Genomic DNA, 19,260 nt, shown 5'->3' with positions numbered 1-19,260 from the left:
TAATTGGACTAGCAGCAGCAATATTACATGTTGTCAGTGTTATAATGAAAACCATTCTGACATATTGAAAAAATCATATTCCTAGCCTGCTATTAGGATAATATGGTAGAACGATTGCTTTACAATTTTTTTCAACTTTAGTTGAAAAAAAACAACAACTATGGTATATTGTGTCAATATAATAATTTCTTTAATTAAATACATTCATCTTTGAATATTTTAAATAAATGTAGAAACCATATTACATTCATTTGACTTAAAATACTGTAATCCTGTAGTGTTTCACCGCCCTCTTCTGTCCGGAGCAAGTAACACATCATTTCCCACAATGCTGCTGCCGCACCAATCCGGAAGTAAGACGTTTATTGACAATATGGCCGCTGTGCTGGGTTTGGATTTGGAGAAAACTGTAATTTGACAGCACCCACCGGGGCTGCGATAACAACCCATTTCCATATCAGGAGTGTACAGAACAGATGCATTTGAATGAAGGGACCCGCGAATCCACGGGATGGTGTCAGTGAGCTGAGGAAACGTTCAGAGTGTCAAACCCGTCATGTCGTTTTTCAAGAGGAAAGGTGAGGAAGCTGCAACGTCAACGTTAGCTAGCAGCTTAGAGAGTCCGGCTGAGGAGAGAGTGGTCCCTGATAAGATGGAACTAATGCGGTCAAGACTGCGGCCGCAAGCAAATTAGCCAAGGACACCATGGTGTTTGTGGAAATGAGGTTTCCTGCTGCCGCTGCTCATCTGCAGTAGCATGGTTAGCTTAGCGGTGGCCTCTCTATCCTCCCTGCCTCAGCCAACGTTAACCTAATATTAGCCAGGGTGGCAGTAAATCTACCACAGAGAGCTGTCAGCAGTACGTTATTTCAATTAGACACAACGCTATATTTATGTTTGCATAAAACAGTGCTTCTAAAATGTTAAAAACTCCCAGTGAGCACTATTCTTCGTGATAACCCTCATTTGCCACAAGTGTCGAACTGTGCGCTGTTGCAGCTAGCTAGCGTTACTAGGGCATTTCATACATCTTTAACCAGCATGATATATTAGAGAAAAAGGTTAACAATATCCTGTTGTGTTATCATTAAGAACATTTGTGTAGTTAGTCGTCATTAAGAAACGTTTGACCGCAAGGGGTGTACGTTGGCTAACGTTGGTAATATGGATCAAGATCATCTAACGTTAAAATAGAAGGAACTGATTGACCTGCAGCGTTGGTTATTACACGACAAGGCGTTGTGTCAGGCTAAACCCTGATAGTTTTGGATAAAAGTAGTAAAAGAATGGTCGTTGCATGACATACATTTGGTGCCTTAAGGATAGGAAATTGTTTACCAGCTTAGCTTACTATCTTTTATGTCCATCTGTAGTCAGCTGCTACAACTCAAGTGGATTGATATATAAAAACATATATAAAATAGTTGCATTGTGCTGTCCCACTGTTGCACTCATTTGCTGGTTTATTTGGTTCACCTACAACCCTGGAATAGTTGCATTATACTGACAGGTGCAACTTATATTTTGTCCACACTATGTATATCAATTTGGCAAATATCAACCTCTGAGTATAGGCTAACGCAAAACAGTTAAACAGCACTACAACCTAGTATCCCTCACAATTAAAATAAAGTTTAATGAACACCTCTCTAAAACAATTTTAACAAAACTGAACATTATACTATTATATATTATAACAAAACTGAACATGTAGGATTTATTGCAGGGTTCCTTGTATTAGATCACAGCAGTTTCTCTAGGTGTAGCTAATACATTGCCGACCAATTGTATTTAAAGATGAAGCACTACAAATTCTCAGTTATCTCATTGCTTTATTAAAAAGAGCACCAATATGATGGAGCAGAATGGCTGTGTGATTGTGAAACAGATTTTCAGCAGTAGTCTGTTGGTGTTTATTCGTGAAAACAGCACACAGTAACTTCACTGTCTCAAACTGGACCGCTGTTGTTCATCTTCAGGAGTGAGATTAGAGATTTTTCCTCATAGGCTACAGTGGTGAAATCAGCTGGCGCTGCAGGTCTCCACAATAAGGAAATATTAAAGAGTGCTCTTATAACATCCTGAACTAGGGTGACACTCTGACAGGAAGTGAAGTGAGGCCCTTGGTATAGGCATGGTTGAAATGTGCAGGCAAATTTTATACACAAGTTAAAGTTTTGCTAAGAAATTATAGCACTAAAGTTAAATTATTATTATCCATGTCGAACAATAGATTAAGCAAATCGATTTGCCACTAGTAATGATAATAATAAAATGTTCTCAATGTTAATATCTTTGCTAAGGGATTGAAGTTTTCTGTTATCACTTAGTTTTATTCACTTTAGTTAAGTTTGGCCCAGACAACATTGCTTCCCACCTGTCCTTGAAACATGTTGAACTTCATTTCATTCACTGTGACAAATCTTAATACTTTGCTGTCAATAACAGATAACTTTTATCAATTCTATATTTCCATTTTGCTGTTAGTACATCTATATCTATATCTATATATCTATATCTATATCTATATCTATCTATCTATATATATATATATTTTTTTTACCAGAACATTAATTGTAGCAACTCATCATAATCCTATGAATATTCATTTAGAGTAGAAAAATCTGGTGTTTTTTGTACCACGTTTCAGTTCAGCACTGCAGAGGTTGTTGGAGCTCAGACTTTTTAAAAGTCACAGCTGTTTGCGTGTGACCAACACTCCCAACTGACTTTGACTCTTGGCTGGCACATAAACAGCTCTGTCCAAAATATCTCACTGAAAGAGCATCTTCTGTACTGTTGGCCCAGGCCTCAGTCCATTTAGTAATGTCAGTGCTTCAATTTGATACTTATCCTGACCGCCCTTTGCAGCAACAGGCTAATCTGAAGATATAAATGGTGAGTCACTCTGATGAGTGGCTGCCACAATGTCTGCCACTGTGCACTTAATCCACTGCGGGGTACATATTTCAGTTTTGATTTGACAGTTTGCCACAGAGCTTTGGAGTGGCTTCAAATATGTGTAGTATTAAATAGTTTTAGTTTTAGATTAGGCCACATGATTTATGATGTATTTTTATGGGGCTGTCAGACAGTCAACTCCACTGGACTTTAACCCACCAGTGCTGTTAGACCAATGTCCCAAATCTTAGGAAGGACTGTTAATGCTGACCTACTGCATCAAAGCCCTCTCAGTCCTGCTTACTATATAATGAGCAAGACTGAGAGGACTTTTCACAGATCAGAACACAGCTTCCCTTTTTTCCCTCCTCATCTGGAAGCAGGTCTGCAGTGAATCAAGTTTGCATTTCTGGTATATCATTTAACTCACTATGTCATTATGTAGCCAGATATTGAGTTTCAGTCTTTCCGGTGACACCATAACATCCTTTTACCTCACTTGTCAATGGATCTCATTATCTATGAAATGTGTCTCGCTGGTTAATGCTTCTACGGTTACAACAGAGCATGTCATCCTTCAATCACAAAATTGGCAGTTTGATCCCCGTCTCCTCCGGCCGCATGTCAAAGTGTCCTTGGGTAATAAGCAAGACACTGAACCCCAAGTTTCTCCCCGGACACTGCTACAGGGCTGTCAGTGTCTACTGCTCCTAATGCTTAGGGATGGGTTAAATGCAGAGATTAATGAATCTCACTGTACAATTGTATCTTTTTTATTGTATTGGTTTATTTGACAGGGACCATGCATATTTGTGAACATTGTTGTATAAAAAACAATGTAAATATGCCAGAGTTAGTCAAGAGTATGTAACACTTTATATACCAAACAAGCATACTTGAAATGTTTGAAATTGTCAAAGCTTAAAAATGTGTGTCTCTCTAAGGTATCGCAATGGTTCGGACCTGCCCCCACTGCTAAAAAAGAAATCCTAAAGGAAACACTGATAGAGATTCAATGCTTTTAAGAGTAGTTATGCTAGTTAATGACCAGTTTGTAAAACAATACTCCAATATGTGAAAAGATCATACAAGTTGGCATTATGTGACAAATAAAGTTTCTTCTTCTATCTTCTTTCTCCTCACAGCCAAAAGCAAAGAACCTGAGAAAGTGACAGATGCTAAAGTCAATAGAGGTGAGTTGATCATTATCACCTCTGGGAGGTTATGAAAGAGTTTTTTTCAATGGTGTCATTTAAAGTGACATGACAACACTACAGACAAGGGGGTTTTAATATTGAAAGCTGTGGTTATTTGTGTTGCATTTGTGGCCACTTGGCCAATTTGAGATGTGTAAGAGAAAAATTGATTAATTAAAATTAATCCACCAGCCAAATGCTGGTAAAATATGCAAGTGGCTGGTAGATTTGCTTTACTCCCCAGCCCAAAAAACAATGGTAATCTATTGAGTGGCTGGTAAAACTTGAACATTCACAAGCCGTTTGGTTGGTGGACGAACAAGTTGGCCTTTAATTGATAGGACAGCTGTATACAGGATAGGGGGAGAAAGAGGGAAAAGAATGGAGCAGAGGGCCACAGGTCGGAATCAAACTCTGGGCAACTGCTGTAAGGACTGAGCTGTGGTACATGGGGCACACGCTTTACCAGGTGAGCATCCAGGGCGCAACAAAAAAGATAATTTTGAACCCTTATTTTAGATGTTTTTGCATGCGTGTGTTTCTTGTTAGAACTGAGATTTAAATGGCTCTTTGCTGAAGTAGTTTTATTGTGTTCAATCATTGCTGGCCATGTTGTCACAAGACCAACAATTTTCACCCCAAGCTACTAAGTGAAACACATACAGCTCACAGTCTAACAAACAGTGAGCAGTCTGTCTACTCAAACATCTGTCATCACACCCTGAGGCCTCTGTACACTTAACTGTGAGCTCTTTGATAAACCTGCACTTAAAAGACCTTTTCATTCAAGTCACACTGATGTCATACATTCAGGCCACTCAAAACTTTGATATCATTGTACTCTTTCTCTTCTTTTTTTCTACTAATGCCTTTTTTTTCTGTCCTCCATCCTCCACTCATAGCTCCACCCAGCCCTCACTCTCCATCACTTGGACTGAGGAACCACCATGCCATCCAGGAAGCTGCCGGGCCCAGCCATGTGGCCATCAACGCCATCTCTGCCAACATGGACTCCTTTGCCCGCGGTCGCACCGCCATCCTCAAGAAACAGCCGAGCCACATGGAGGCTGCGCACTTTGGAGATCTTGGTACAGAGTCTGCATTCGTGTGTTTTGTTTTTAGTGATGATAACATATGAAGGCCCAACCAAACATTTGACCATATACATGTGAGGTATATTCTGAAAGGTAACTAAAGAGTTGCGTTTAAGATGGAAAATCTGCATTTTTTCGATTCTTAACTTGTTGTAATTAAAAATATTGGTCTGTTATACCTCAATGGTTACATTTAATATGGACATAATTGTCTGGTGTCAGTCAGTGACTTGTCAAGGAGGTATGATAGCAAGTTATAGTTTGTAAGTTTGTTGTAGCAAATGCAAACAATACATACCATTGGAAACAGTAGAAGGAGTAGAGCTGCAACTTGATTAATCTGCTGAATATTTCTTTAATGAATAGTCTATAAAATGTCAGAAAATATTGAAAAATGCCCTTTATAATTTCCAGAGTGTGACGTCTTTAAATCCCTTGTTTTATTCTAAACCCAAATATATTTGTGTTACTACTGTCATATTTGACAAGTTCAAGGAGCAAATCCTTACATTCAAGAAGCTGAAACCAGACAATGTTTGGGTATTGACTGATTTAATCGAGTCCTGTCAGATGACTGAAACCAAATATTTCAACAGAAAAAGGAGAATAATCTGCATGCGTAGTATGTTAATATTTTAATTACAGCATGTTTGCAGCGTCTGCCAGATAATAAAAGCACAACCTACCAACACAAAAACAATAAGATCTAAATGCACAATAATATGAAAACAATATCAATGAAATAATGTAATATAAATGTTGCAAACTTTGCTTCATAAGCTCCTATTTAACCTAAAGAGGATTATTGGGGTTCTCAAAGTAATGTGCTGTAGCTACAGTATGCCTCTGAGTGTGACTCTTGCATCACTAAAATGGCTTAAATGGCACACTGTCTTGTGCAACTGGCGAACACCCTGTCATTAATTCTGTGTGACGCACTCCCACAACTTCACGCATCAGTTTTGACAAGGCACCCAGACATTCCAAAGCCTGTCAGGATAACGCTGGCCTTACAGTCCGTCTTCTTTATGTAGTCACATGGTTAAGAAACTCCTCCCTTACATCACAAGTGCTCTAAAACTATTCTGGGTTATGCACGTTAGATGCCTTGATACGAGGCGGTATGTATTTAGTGTGGCTGACACATTTGAATCACAGCAGTGGCAAGAACTGTGCGAGCAAGTTGCCCAGACAATAGCTGGGGTGAGTCAGACGGAGGTGGAGGAACCTGTGCCGCAGCCCGGACAACAAAATCAGAATGAAAAACACCGGGAGCCGATGATATCTGGACTGGTTTTAACACAAGGAAGAGAGAGGAAGGAAGAAGGAAGGAAGAAGGAAGGAAGGAGGAGAGACAATGTGGGTTATTGGTTGTAGGCATTCATGGTAGTTGAACCTAAAGCTGAGACTGAAAGCTATAATGGGAGTTAAAAAAAAGAATCTTACCAGGTCAGAGGCCTGTAGGAGGTGACTAGCAGTAAAAAGCATTATGTTGGACATGATCATGTGGTTTCCCTGCTCTCTCTTTTTTTTTTTTTTTTTTTTAAGATAATTTTTTTGGGGGCCTTTATTGACAGGACAGCTGAAGAAATGAAAGGGGAGAGAGAGGGGGAATGACATGCAGCAAAGGGCCGCAGGTCGAAGTCGAACCCGGGCCCGCTGCGTGGAGGAGTAAACCTCTATATAGGGGCGCCCGCTCTACCAACTGAGCTATCCGGCCGCCCTCCCTGCTCTCTTTTAATAGCAGTTAAAAGAGTATAGAGCAGATGTAGCACATGTGAAGGGACATTGTAACAGACATTGAGTGACTCTTAAAAGATATTCAAATGAGGCGGGTGCTTTTTGATGATGTGATGCCGACAGATGCTGCACAGGTTGTTGTGATATTAACAGCGTGGGCTTGACTGTGTGATCTTGAGGAATCTGAAGAGGCCGATTGATAAGCGCCTCACACTGGATGACACCTCTTGAAGCACTACTTTGTTTTCAAAGAGCAACACCGCTACAGCTGTAGTTAGACTATGTTGCTCTGATTCATAATCCAGCAAGTGTCGGGTTTGTGTTCAGCGAGCCATTCCCTTGTTTATTTGGTTTTTGGGAGTATGTGTTTGTGCTTGTGAATGCAGTCCCCCAGAATGATGGATGTTATTCAAACCGACTGTCTCTATTTGAGACATAGTAAAGTCAAATCATATGGCATCCCTATAGGAGTTGGGAGACTGTCAAAGGTTGCTATGGCTGCCACAGTTATTGCTGACCAATTCATACACGCATGAATGACAGGATGGACAGGACACACAGATGCTGTTGACGTGTGATTCTGAAAAGTTTGTCTGCGTTAAGTCAGCTGTGAAATTGAATAGTTAAGGCCAGCTCGAGACAGACTGGGAGCCAGACATTCACATGACTTCAAAACAAATGTCCAGGAGTTAAAATTCAGCTTGTGTCAGCCTTTTAGTCTGGACCAAATTTCCAGTTAAAATAGGAGAGCTGAACACAAAATCCACTTCTTATCTTTCACTTTCACAACTCCCATCAAAATCCTGAACATTTTATCTTCCTTGTAAATAATAGAAAGTAGGCTGCTCAGTCTGTTAATAATGTGGAATACTTTAGTGTCTAATGTGTGCTTAAAGGCAGTATGAAATGCAGGGGTTTTCTCCTAAGGTTTGTATGGTCTTCTAACCACTAAACCACAAAACCTTAAAACATTAAGTCTTTTAAATTGAGATAAATTATAATAAATTGCTTAGTAATGGGATTTGTTACCTGCAGGTTTGCAAAACATTGCAGGGTTAATATAATATTCAAAATTGTTTACATTGCATTACCTTCAAATGTAGAATTGGACAGAATGTGTGGAAAAAGTAAGTTAAGGAATTTATTCGTTTTAATAATGTTCATTTTCTTAAGCTATACTCATTTTCTGAATTTTCCTGTAGCTAGAAATACATTATGGACACTATGTTTTTAATTTATTTTGGTTAAAAAGTTACACTTTAACTTTTGAAGCCTATAGCTACCTCTGCTAAGATGATTGCTTAATACATTTGTTTGTTCCAGGTCATTCCAGTGTGAACTATCAGCCCCAAGAGGACCGCTCTCGGCTGTCAAAGACGGTGGAGCATGTCCTTCGGGACAACGTGGCGATACCCCACTACATGCATTTCATGGAACACCAGGGCGCTGACCACCTGGTTCGGTTCTGGTTGGAGGCTGAGAGTTTCCGCTCTACCAGCTGGTCGCGGGTCCGAGCGCACAGCCTAAACTCTGTCAAACACAGCTCTTTGGCCGAGCCCGTCCCTGCCTCCCCAGGTTGCTCAGAGCTCCCGGAGCTTGCCCAACACACAACCAATGCTCTCACCCGGGACAGTAGCAGTGAACGGCTGGCAGCGCACCCAGAGCAGCGGGACTCCTTCAGCACAGAGGCAGGCCTGAGACCTGGCACCCCTCAAGCAGGAACCCCCAGCAGGCAGGCACCCTCCCAGACAGGGACTCCCTACAAGGCGCTGTCAAACAGCACCCTGCGAGACCTCTCAGACAAACTCATGAAAAGTGAGTCACCTTTACCCATTCTCTTTAGATTGGTGTTCATATAAGTGTGCATCTTTTTTAAAATACTCAGTTGGCTAGTGAAATTGATACAGAACAAATCATGACGCACATGTGACTTAAAACGCTACCCAAGCTTTCACTGAGGGGATGAAAAAGAGCGGCAGATGAACACATCAGATCTATGTGGAGCAATTGGGAGACTGTATCCTTCCTCAAATTAACACATGAAAACAAACACAAGTGCCAACATTTTCCATCATGTTTCCCACTGTTTGAGGTTTGACTGGCCTCTTCTACAACGGTTTAAAGGCATCGGAGTGGAGAATTAGCACCACTTTATCTCGATGCACCCAACTCCTTAGTAGTGGATGGAAAGGTGCATTAAATGGCACTTTCTTTTGTTGATTTTCTGGAAATTAGGTTAAAATGTACACTACATTTGGATGGAAAGATGGCTATTGCCTGGGGATGGTGGAGAGAAACTTTTTGGGCTGCTGTTTGTATTTTGCTCTTAACTTTCTATTCCTTACACCAAAAATATTTCTCACAAGTAAAAAAAAAAAAAAAAAAAAAAAAAAAAAAAAAAAAAAAAAAAAAAAAAAAAAAAAAAAAGAGAGAGAGAGAGAGAGAGAGAGAGAGAGAGAGAGAGAGAGAGAGAGAGAGAGAGAGAGAGAGAAAAAAAAAAAAAAAAAAAAAAAAAAAAAAAAAAAAAAAAAAAAATGTGTAAAAAAGTGGTTTTTATAATGGTATCTTACATCTTATTATTTTGGCTATTAAAATAACCAGTTCATTCTTTTCAATTTATAAAAATTTTCAGTCTTAAAACAAATGTCAGTTTGTCCATGAGAAAAATTCGTGCATCAAATCAGTCAAACGAGTGTACAAGATTATTGGGTGCCCCCGTTAAGCCATTTTTGAGTTCTCGCCTTTTTACTGTCAACAAGCATTCCCTTAAATATGTAGAGTTTAGAAGAGCCTATCAGCTGGTGTGCTTTTCTACCCAAATACAGGACCTGAAAGCAAAAGTCAATCTCAACTCGCAAAGCTTTTTCCATACTGTCCCTGATTGTCGTCCAATACTAATGTACCCCAGTGCATTTAGTGCACCTAAAAATATTTGATCAAATAAAATGACCTCTGTCGGATGCTGCTGTCTTTCTGTTGTAGCCCAACTTGGTAGTTCAGAGTTGTCTTTTGCAGCTTTAAAGGATAGGTTCACATTTTTCAAGTTTATCTTATAAAAATACCGACATGCCCATATCTACATTTAAGTTTTTTTTTTTTTTTTTTTTTTTTTTAAAGATTATTTTTTTGGGGCATTTTAGGCCTTTAACTTCACAGGACAGATGAAGACATGAAAGTTGAGAGCGAGAGGGGGGGGAGTGACATGCAGCAAAGGGCTGCAGGTCGGAGTCGAACCCGCGGCCGCTGCGTCGAGGAGTAAACCTCTATATATGTGCGCCTGCTCTACCAACTGAGCCAACCCGGCCACCATTTAAGGGGTTTTCGAGTGTTATTGTTCCTGCTGTCCATTCTGGCTGCAAAGAGTTCGCTGCCTAACGGGATAGAAATGTAAATGATGGGAGACAAAAGTGTGTGTGTGTGTGTGTGTGTGTGTGTGTGTGTGTGTGTGTGTGTGTGTGTGTGTGTGTGTGTGTGTGTGTGTGTGTGTGTGTGTGTGTGTGTGTGTGTGTGTGTGTGTGTGTGTATATACCCCCCCCCATCACTGGATGATCAGCTATTTGTCTTTTTTCTATTGTTTTTTCAGTTCTAGAGAAAGAAGCAGTTACCATCTTCACCAAGTACATCTCTCCAGACGCTGTGAGGCCCATCCCCATCACCGAACAGATCAGAACCGACATAGTTGGTAAGATACAGATGTTGCTAATAGGAATTCATTGTATTTAAAAAAAAAATAATAATAATCAAACACCATATTTTATGTGCTATGGATTTCAGTAACAAAAACTGTAAGTCATCTATCTTTAATAATAGTTCTTTAATAATGAGTCTCTCCTCTGTGTAGCTAAGATATGTGGAGAGGATGGCATGGTGGACCCAAACTGCTTCGTCATTGCACAGTCGGTAGTCTTCACCATCTTGGAGCAACAGTGAGTTTCTGTCCATTCCTTTTCTAGAGGAGTTCATACATGCATCGCCATGTTTTAACTTTAGGATTAAAGTGCAGCTGTTGTTCTTTGTCATTTTACCACCATGGCATCCACAGTGGCGTCCCTATTCGTCTTCCTCTTTCATTTCCAGGCACTTTAGCGAATTCCTGCGGAGCCATCATTTCTGTAAATACCAGATCGAAGTGTTGACTAGTGGCTCTGTGTTCCTAGCTGACATCTTATTCTGTGAGTCAGCCCTCTTCTACTTCTCTGAGGTGAGTGGGCGCAGTGGGTCCCAAAACAGGATTTATTTCTCTCTTTACATTTTTACACCAATGTTTTGTTTGCAGTGTTTTTTTTTTTTTTCATACACAAACTGTGCCTCTTCTTGACTTCTCATTAAACACTTGTCCTCTCTTGCCACTACCGCAAAACAGTTTCTGTTAGTTTGTTTATTCTCCTATTCTAGAGGGAATTTCTGTTGTCACAGCAGCAACACACTGAGGACACAGTAAACATAACTAAACACAAAAAAACAACCTGTGGATGCTCTCTTTACAATCGCCCAACCTATTGTTATGATACAAAAGTGACCATTAACACCAGAACGCTATACACAAATAAAGTCACAGGTTGTCAGAGTAAACATTTTTTTCTCTGTCAACATATAGAGATACATACGTACGGACACACAGTACATCTTAAAAAAAACAAGGATATTTCCAAAACCCACATGGACTTTCATTGTTGTGTGCTTTACAACTTCTTCCCTGCAGTTCATGGAAAAGGAGGAGGCGATGAATGTACTGCAGTTCTGGCTGGCGGCAGACAACTTCCAGAACCAGCTGGCAGCTAAAAAGGGCCAGTATGATGGCCAGGAGGCTCAAAATGATGCCATGATCCTCTACGACAAGTAGGTCTTCTCTCAGCACTCCTCCATAACACCCAGTTCTGGGGTTGACCTAATATTTAGGAGTTGCCATTATGTTAAAATCATTTCTGTTGCGGTTTTCTTTTTAGTCTCAGAATAGAATCTTTTATTAAAAAAAAAACTGTTTCCTGTTTCAGACATCCTTTTCTTGTAATTAGGGATGCACCGAATCCAGATTTTTGGGGTTCGGTTCGAATACCGAATCCACTGGTTAAGATTCTGCCGAATACTGAATCCTACTCCCATCCTCAGTAAACACATGAATGAAGTAAACAACGTCCACAGCCTCTAAAATAGTTAAATGTAAAAACTTAATGTTGAATTCACACACTCTTTTCACATCGCTATCGCCAGATGAGATGACAACTAACCAGTGTATGATGAAGGAACGTTGGGTGGGTGAAATCAGAAAGCTAACGCTATCTAACAAGCAGCAGCCGGCCGTTCGGTCGCTCCGCTCCCACTGTAGGGAGACTCAGGGAGACAGCCCGGGAGAGACCCTGTCTGGTTAACACAGGTTTTTATCAGGTTTTTTATCTGACGTACCTGAATTTACTGCATTTTGGCTGCTGTCTGTAGATTCCTTCATGCACAACTCATATTCTTTCGGATGTTTCATACGCAAATGTTTTAACAGCGGCGATGTTGTGTATAGTTTAGGGTCCTCGCCACCACGAGACAAATCGGCATTGCAAATTGAACATGTAGCTGGACTTGAATGACCTTCTTTTGACTGAAAGTACTGCCAAACAACACTTTTTCTGCTCCCGAGTTCCATTTTCAGTTTCTCACAGCCTACTGCACTGAACTCTCCACCTACGTCAACACCTTCCCGTAATCAACGGCGGCGTCATTACGTCGACCAGCGTAGCGCAAGCGTAGGGTTCGGTGGAAAAAAATTCGAAGGTTTGGCAGAAACCGAACCCCGTCAAAAAGCCCAATATTCGGCTGAATCCTGGATTCGGTGCATACTTCTTTTCACTAGGCCCCATTTTCTACCAGTATATAGATCAGCCAGGTTACGTAAATTACAGCAGAAGTTTGTAAGAGGTTTTGTGTTTCACAAAGTTCTGTTCTGTTGAAAAGCTTTAGCCGTGAGGTCTGTACCACAAATCAGTAGACACTGACTGCTCAGGTCACTAACTCAGTCATCATGCCTACAGGATCCTGACATGGACAAAAGAGTTTACAATTAAGTGACCGCACTTAAGTCAGCACAGAGAGCACTAGATATCAGTGAAATTGCTTCTGGTGTTCCAGGCTTTTCAGGTGCACTCTGTTTGTTGGAAGCTCTGTTTTAAGAACAGAGGATTATTTACCACACTAGATACATTATAGCTGCATTTAATTGAACAAAGATTATATTATTTTTGACAGTATCGACACTTTTACACTCTCACCCTCTTATATAAGAAAAACTATCCACACTCTCCCCTGATGCTCCCATGATTATAAATGCAGCATTTCAGTCAGATAGACCTTATCAGGCATTCCCTTCTCTTCTTCTTCTCCTCCTCCTCTCCTATCTGCTTCGACAGCAGAAACAGTCCTACGTTACTTTGACTTTATAATATGCATCGTATATTCATAATAGGTTGTTCATCAAAAACACCCACTTAATACAAGACCCAGCTACGTACATTGTAATGGATGTTTCCTTTGCAGCAGGGGAGAATTTTCAAAGTTATACAAATAAGACAGTCTGAGACTAAAACCAAGTTGGGTTTTTGTATTTTATTAAAAATATATATATTTGCAAATATAGGAGCAACATGATTTCACAAAAGGCACAGCAGCCCAGTGTGGAGTCAGTTCCTCAAATGAGTGAACAGAACACCAGGCTTATATGCATCTTCAGAGTGACAGCACACATGCACTTGGCTAATTATGACGCTACAATTTTTACAGGCAATCTGATACACATGAAGAAAATCAGGAAAAACACAAGAGACATCTCGGAGCCATCTCACCTCCTCCTCCCTGTACGACTTTCACCCCCTCAGTTACATTTAACTAGCATGGGAAAACTAGAGATAGTTTTTAGGGTGACCTTGTACCTTTATCGGTTCAGGCAAACAGTGCTCACATAATGTTCCAGACTGGATGTCTCCCTTAGTTAGAATCAGAATCTACATGTGGGAATGAGAAACTCTTTCAGCATTTGTGAGAGAATTAAAGTAGAAATAAAAGATAAAAATATAAGGAATTATGCTTAAATGTAATTTTTCCCATTACAACATAATAGTCCCCACACTTGTTTATATCCTTGCTTTGAATGTTTGGACATATTTTCTAGTGTTTCTACAGCTTCTTATTATATTCTTGCTATGTGATTCATATTGTTTACATTTCACCTCGTTAAATATCAGTTTTTGCCATCACTATAGCCAAATTATCCTACGGATATCACCGTTTCCTATCATATTAAGTGCTTCACCCATGACTCTAAAGAGGTCGCTGCTTGTTACAGACAACTGCACCTCCTCACATGAACACACTCTTAGCTGAAAACCTGAGTTAACCGAGCCAGTTGATAACCAGCTTTGTGGTACTGGCTATCCAGGATCACCAATGTTGGGTAACCCCAGAGAGAGCCAGACTAAAGCCCTATTCGCACGGGATAAGTATTACCTGGGGACCTCTTGTAGTTTATAAATTACCCCCACACGTCTGTATTTCGTCTGGCGCATTCACACGGGATAACTGAAGTCTGTATTTTACTCAAATTTACAGACATTATCCCCCGGATATGATGTCAAAACTTTTCATTTATAATTGACAACGCAGCCAGTTAGACCCCAAATCACAGAGATGCCGATTCGCACGGGACTAATATTATCACAGGACCTCCGTTTTCGGCGAAATATGGTCGGTCATTTGCGGGGGAATTATTACTTTACAAATTACAGACATGACCGATTCGCACGGGATTAAGATCACAGACAACCTCCGCGATTATTACAAATGACTGGAGGTCACCAGGTAATACTTATCCCGTGCGAATAGGGCTTATGTTGAACTTGCTTCTTGGAACAGGCCCCTGCTGTGGATAAAGCATTTTCTTGTGTGCTTTGTGACGGTAGGACAGATGTTCTACTTAATCAATGATAGTGAAGACAGATGTGCATCATTAGATCCTCTTAAGCAGCGAGTCAAGTTGAGAGAGGAAGGCTTAAACTGTTCTGTAGTGAATACAATTTTGTCAAACTCTGTGCACTCATTGCTGTGCATGTGTACCCAGAGAAAATTGTGAATGCAGTAACGGAGAAATCAAAAGGTTATGTTTTTTTTGCAACTTCATTGCATTTATGTTTATTTTTGGGATGAAAATAATGGGTTGACACACATGCAACTGCAACATATACAGGGAAAGGGCCTTTCAATGACATATGTAATGGATGTAAGGTAACCTCTGAATCTTTTACAGTATTTTGGTTTTAGAAATTGATCATATGTTTACATGAGGTGAAGGTTTCTCCATACAGTTTATTTCACTGACAATTGCAGTCCAGTCGTTGTTTGTTGGAAGATTTGTCTGCAGCTATTTAGAGATCTTTGAATGACTTTGTTAATCTGTAGGCTCCATATGGTAACCTGAGCAGATGTTCCAGATTCCAGTTAAGTGAGGCTGAGGAAGTAAAAGGCCAGTCACCATCGTCTTTAGTAATAGGAGACTAGCTGGCAGTTTGCTGTGAGGCTGCACTGTTTATTCAGAGTTATCTGTGTTGGCATTTCATATTTGCCACTGTTTCGTTAAGATTTAGATATGTAATATTTGATATTGCCACCCTTTTTACACACAATCCTACCGACCAGGGGTAGCAGCACTACAGCCTCATTTTAAGATGCAATTTTGCAATTTATGAATTTGTTATCGATTTTAAAATCTTGATCTAGGTGCCCTCATCATCTGAACACAGCCGTTGATTGCTCTATTTCCTGCCCCAGGTATTTCTCACTCCAGGCTACCAACCCTCTGGGCTTTGGCGACTCTGTGCGGATGGAGATAGAGTCGAATATCTGCCGAGAGGGGGGGCCCCTCCCTGACTGTTTCACCACTCCACTCAGACAGGCCTGGACCACCATGGAGAAGGTCCGATTCTCAAATAATCACACACCAAGGGCATTATCTTCAACATGGGTCTTCTCTTATGTTCTTTTACTAAGTAGAATGTATGCAAGCTTTTTTGCACACCTCTTTTATCGGGCAGGTGCGTAGGATATGATCAAAAGCAGCAGCTCAAAACCTTTTCAAGAAAATCCCGCACACTGACCATTACGCAAGCAATAATTTATTTAGAAGAAAAATACAACGTTTCGGTCTCACTTACCTGATGAAGGTCTGGGACCGAAACGTTGTGTTTTTCTTCTAAATAAATTATTGCTTGCGTAATGGTCAGTGTGCGGGATTTTCTCTAAAATGTAACTAAGTAGAGAAATAAAATGAAATAAAGCACCCTGAAACACAGACATCTAAAACCTTCAATTAATTTACATTGCCCTTTTAAAACACTTCATTAGATATTTTCTAAAATCATCTCCTTGAACTGTTTTCTTGAATGTAATGGGATCCTCCTAAAGGTTTTGCGTTGTAAGTCACTGATGAATTGTCCTATTATACCACTGACAAATGCACCTGCCTTACGTTAATGAAATGAAAGGTCAGTAACAAACCTTTTGTTAAGTTGTGCCCAGAAATATATCACGGAGCTCATTATTCTCTAACGGAGTTGGTTATGTGTTGCATTTGTTCAGGTCTACATGCCAGGCTTCCTGTCTAGCAACCTTTACTACAAATACCTGAGTGACCTCATCAACTCGGTGCGGGCGGACGAGTTTGTGAATGTCAGCACTCCGGGTCAGGGCGGGCCCGCAGACAACGAGCGCTCGAGTTCAAATGCCAGCGAAGGCTCTCAGACTCAGGTGACCCCAACTTTAACCCTCATTTTCAGCCCCTGTGGGGATGTTCCTCCGTCTGCTGACATTTAGACCTGTTCTGCCTCATTACACGAATAATGAAGATACTTTTTTGCTAATGCCAAAAGGTTGTGGTCGCTCGTCGTTTAGTTGTATTCATTGAAAACAAAAACAATGTAACGCTGCCTGACATTCTGTTCATTGTGTTTTTACGCTACAGCAAGGTACCAAAAGGGCAGCGATCAAGATCCTGAAAAACTTTGACGAGGCGATCACGGTGGACGTCGCCAGCCTGGACCCTGAGTCCCTGTACCAGCGGCCATACGCCGGGTGAGTTTCCTGTGTCTAACATGTCGGATGGCTTAAACTACCATTTGGGCTTTAATCTGGCTAAATATGTATTATAAAGAATCTATTTAAATGTACGTTTTCAGATATTTGCTGTTATCTAATTTGTCATTTGGTAATCTCCCTTGTAGTCTTTTAATTTGAATGGTTGTCTCCTTTTCTGTTCCTTTTGATTGCCCACCCTGCTGTTTGGCTTTAAAGGTCCAGTGTGTAACCTTTTTAGTGGTTCATTCTCAAAATCGGTGTTGCTCGTTCACAAACTTGTCCTTTTTCATGAATATTTACCTCCACCATCAATTCCAAGTGAACTGGGGTAGACGCTCCATATTCATGAACCATCTTGAAATACGTTAGCCGGTGAGGGACATACAGGACATACTGCTCCGCCTTTCATGTTTCCGCTGTCACATGATAAACTCACAGGTGCTGCTAATGCTGCTAATGGGTATCGTAGCTTCCCAGGCCCCGGCAATTTTGAAGAAGGAAACCTGGAGGACCACACGTATTCAAAATCCAAATTTCAGGAACAGGAGTCTTCTTCTTCGCCCAGAAAAAGAAAAAGGAGATTGAAAAGAGCAAGAGACCGGCTTTTTGAAGCGTGAAGGCTACCGTAGCTGTAATATGTAATTTGAACTGCGTGGTGCGAGAGAGTTGATTGCGATATATGATCTCAACGCCTGATGGGAGAAATTCCCACACACACTGGACCTTTTAATGCTTGTACCGGTTTTGTTTTTATTGACCCCCATAAGTGTTTTATGAACATGGTTTGAAAAATCCTGTCCAAAAAGAACTCAAGATAATGATCTTACTGAGGCTCAGCTTGGTCCCATCAGCTCAGCGTGCCGTTTTCATCCCTCTCCTTTTCTCTGTCCGCTCAGAAGGATGACGTTTGGGAAGGTGAATGAGATGGGCCAGTTTATCAGGGAGGCAGAGCCAGAGCCAGACGTGAAGAAATCCAAAGGCATGATACGCTCCCACTTGTCTCTCTCTCCTCTACCCGCTCTCTCTGGCTCGTTATTTTCCTCTCACTCTGCCCTCACTTCTGTCATATTTTATCTCCTTGCAGTGAGAAACCTCTACTCTGCGCCCATGAATATAAACCTTGTCTAGTGGTTGTTCCCATTCTCCGTACAGCTCATAGCCTAATGAAATATGTAGGAACATTCCTCTTGAAAACAAACAAACAAAAACACAGCCTTCGCTACTCCTAAGATTCAACAAAATCTTTAATTATTATATCTAAGAGTGTTTTATTGAGGTCTAGCAATAGAGTAGCAGACTTTTTGGCTACAGAATAACTAGTCCAAACGGAAAGCAGAGTCTCCTGAAGCACAAAATACTGTAATAAAATATGTCCGGGTTAACTCACCTTGGGAAAGCCTAGCCTGCAGTTCGCAGTTCATTTGCTCAGATTAAGATACTGCAGTCTATGTGCTGGTTACTTGTGCTTACTCACGCAGTCCCTTTGTCTCACTCAGCATTCCCTCTCCTCTCATTTAGGTTCCATGTTTTCTCAAGCCATGAAGAAATGGGTCCAAGGCAACTCGGATGAGGTGAGGCCGTTCAAATATTCATAAATGTTTCAGTGGTCTGAGGCACATAGCAAGGCTCTCAGCGGCACGTTTTGAAATTCACTGTGACGTCAGCCCCAATGACGTATGATTTATTAAAGAATATCTATATATATTATATATCTATAATATATATTAAAGAGTTATTGTTTGTGCTGTGACTCTTGCCATCAAGGCCCAGGAGGAGATGGCATGGCAGATTGCCAAGATGATTGTCAACGACGTGGTCCACCAGTCAAATCACGACAGCCCCGGCAAGGCCACCAAGGTGCAGAACCTCGCTCAGTATTCTCTTAGCTGTGCGCTGATGTGTTGGCTACAGTTCTTCTCTAAGTGTTTTCTTTTGTCTGTCTGCAGTTATGACCCCACTGAGGAACCAAAGGACTGGCACTGGCCAAGCCACTGACAAACTGTACACAGGGTTCACCGTACAATGAACTGCATCACTCTGAGAACGAACAAGGCATTTTTATCACCTCCCCCGCCCAACCATAGTGTGTGTGTGTGTGTGTGTGTGTGTGTGTGTGTGTGTGTGTGTGTGTGTGTGTGTGTGTGTGTGTGTGTGTGTGTGTGTGTGTGTGTGTGTGTGTGTGTGTGTGTGTGTGTGTGTGTGTGTGTGTGTGTGTGTGTGTG

The 19,260-nt window shown here is 40.9% G+C and overlaps 1 protein-coding gene across 1 annotated transcript; it reads left to right on the top strand.

The window, feature by feature from the left end:
* The first annotated feature begins 340 nt into the window (after positions 1-340).
* On the top strand, positions 341-19,182 carry akap10 (A kinase (PRKA) anchor protein 10). The gene is made up of 15 exons (XM_039777301.1): positions 341-578; positions 4,047-4,094; positions 5,000-5,185; positions 8,255-8,746; positions 10,515-10,613; positions 10,773-10,857; positions 11,009-11,132; positions 11,634-11,770; positions 15,737-15,881; positions 16,544-16,711; positions 16,926-17,035; positions 17,935-18,017; positions 18,557-18,609; positions 18,803-18,895; positions 18,985-19,182. The coding sequence occupies exons 1-15, from the start codon at positions 557-559 to the stop codon at positions 18,988-18,990; spliced, it is 1,851 nt and encodes a 616-aa protein (XP_039633235.1). The 5' UTR covers positions 341-556; the 3' UTR covers positions 18,991-19,182.
* Positions 19,183-19,260: the final 78 nt, after the last annotated feature.

Source organism: Perca fluviatilis, chromosome 16 (assembly GCF_010015445.1).
Source record: "Perca fluviatilis chromosome 16, GENO_Pfluv_1.0, whole genome shotgun sequence".
Classification (NCBI taxonomy): domain Eukaryota; kingdom Metazoa; phylum Chordata; class Actinopteri; order Perciformes; family Percidae; genus Perca; species Perca fluviatilis.
Note: the sequence above shows the minus strand (reverse complement) of the source record. Positions and strands in the feature narration are given on the sequence as shown.

Excerpts from the sequence above, each read along its gene's own strand:
- akap10 (XM_039777301.1), top strand. The coding sequence starts at position 557 with ATGTCGTTTTTCAAGAGGAAAG. Across the intron at positions 8,747-10,514 it reads CTCAGACAAACTCATGAAAA|TTCTAGAGAAAGAAGCAGTT; the intron begins GTGAGTCACCTT and ends TTGTTTTTTCAG. Across the intron at positions 18,018-18,556 it reads AGACGTGAAGAAATCCAAAG|GTTCCATGTTTTCTCAAGCC; the intron begins GCATGATACGCT and ends CCTCTCATTTAG.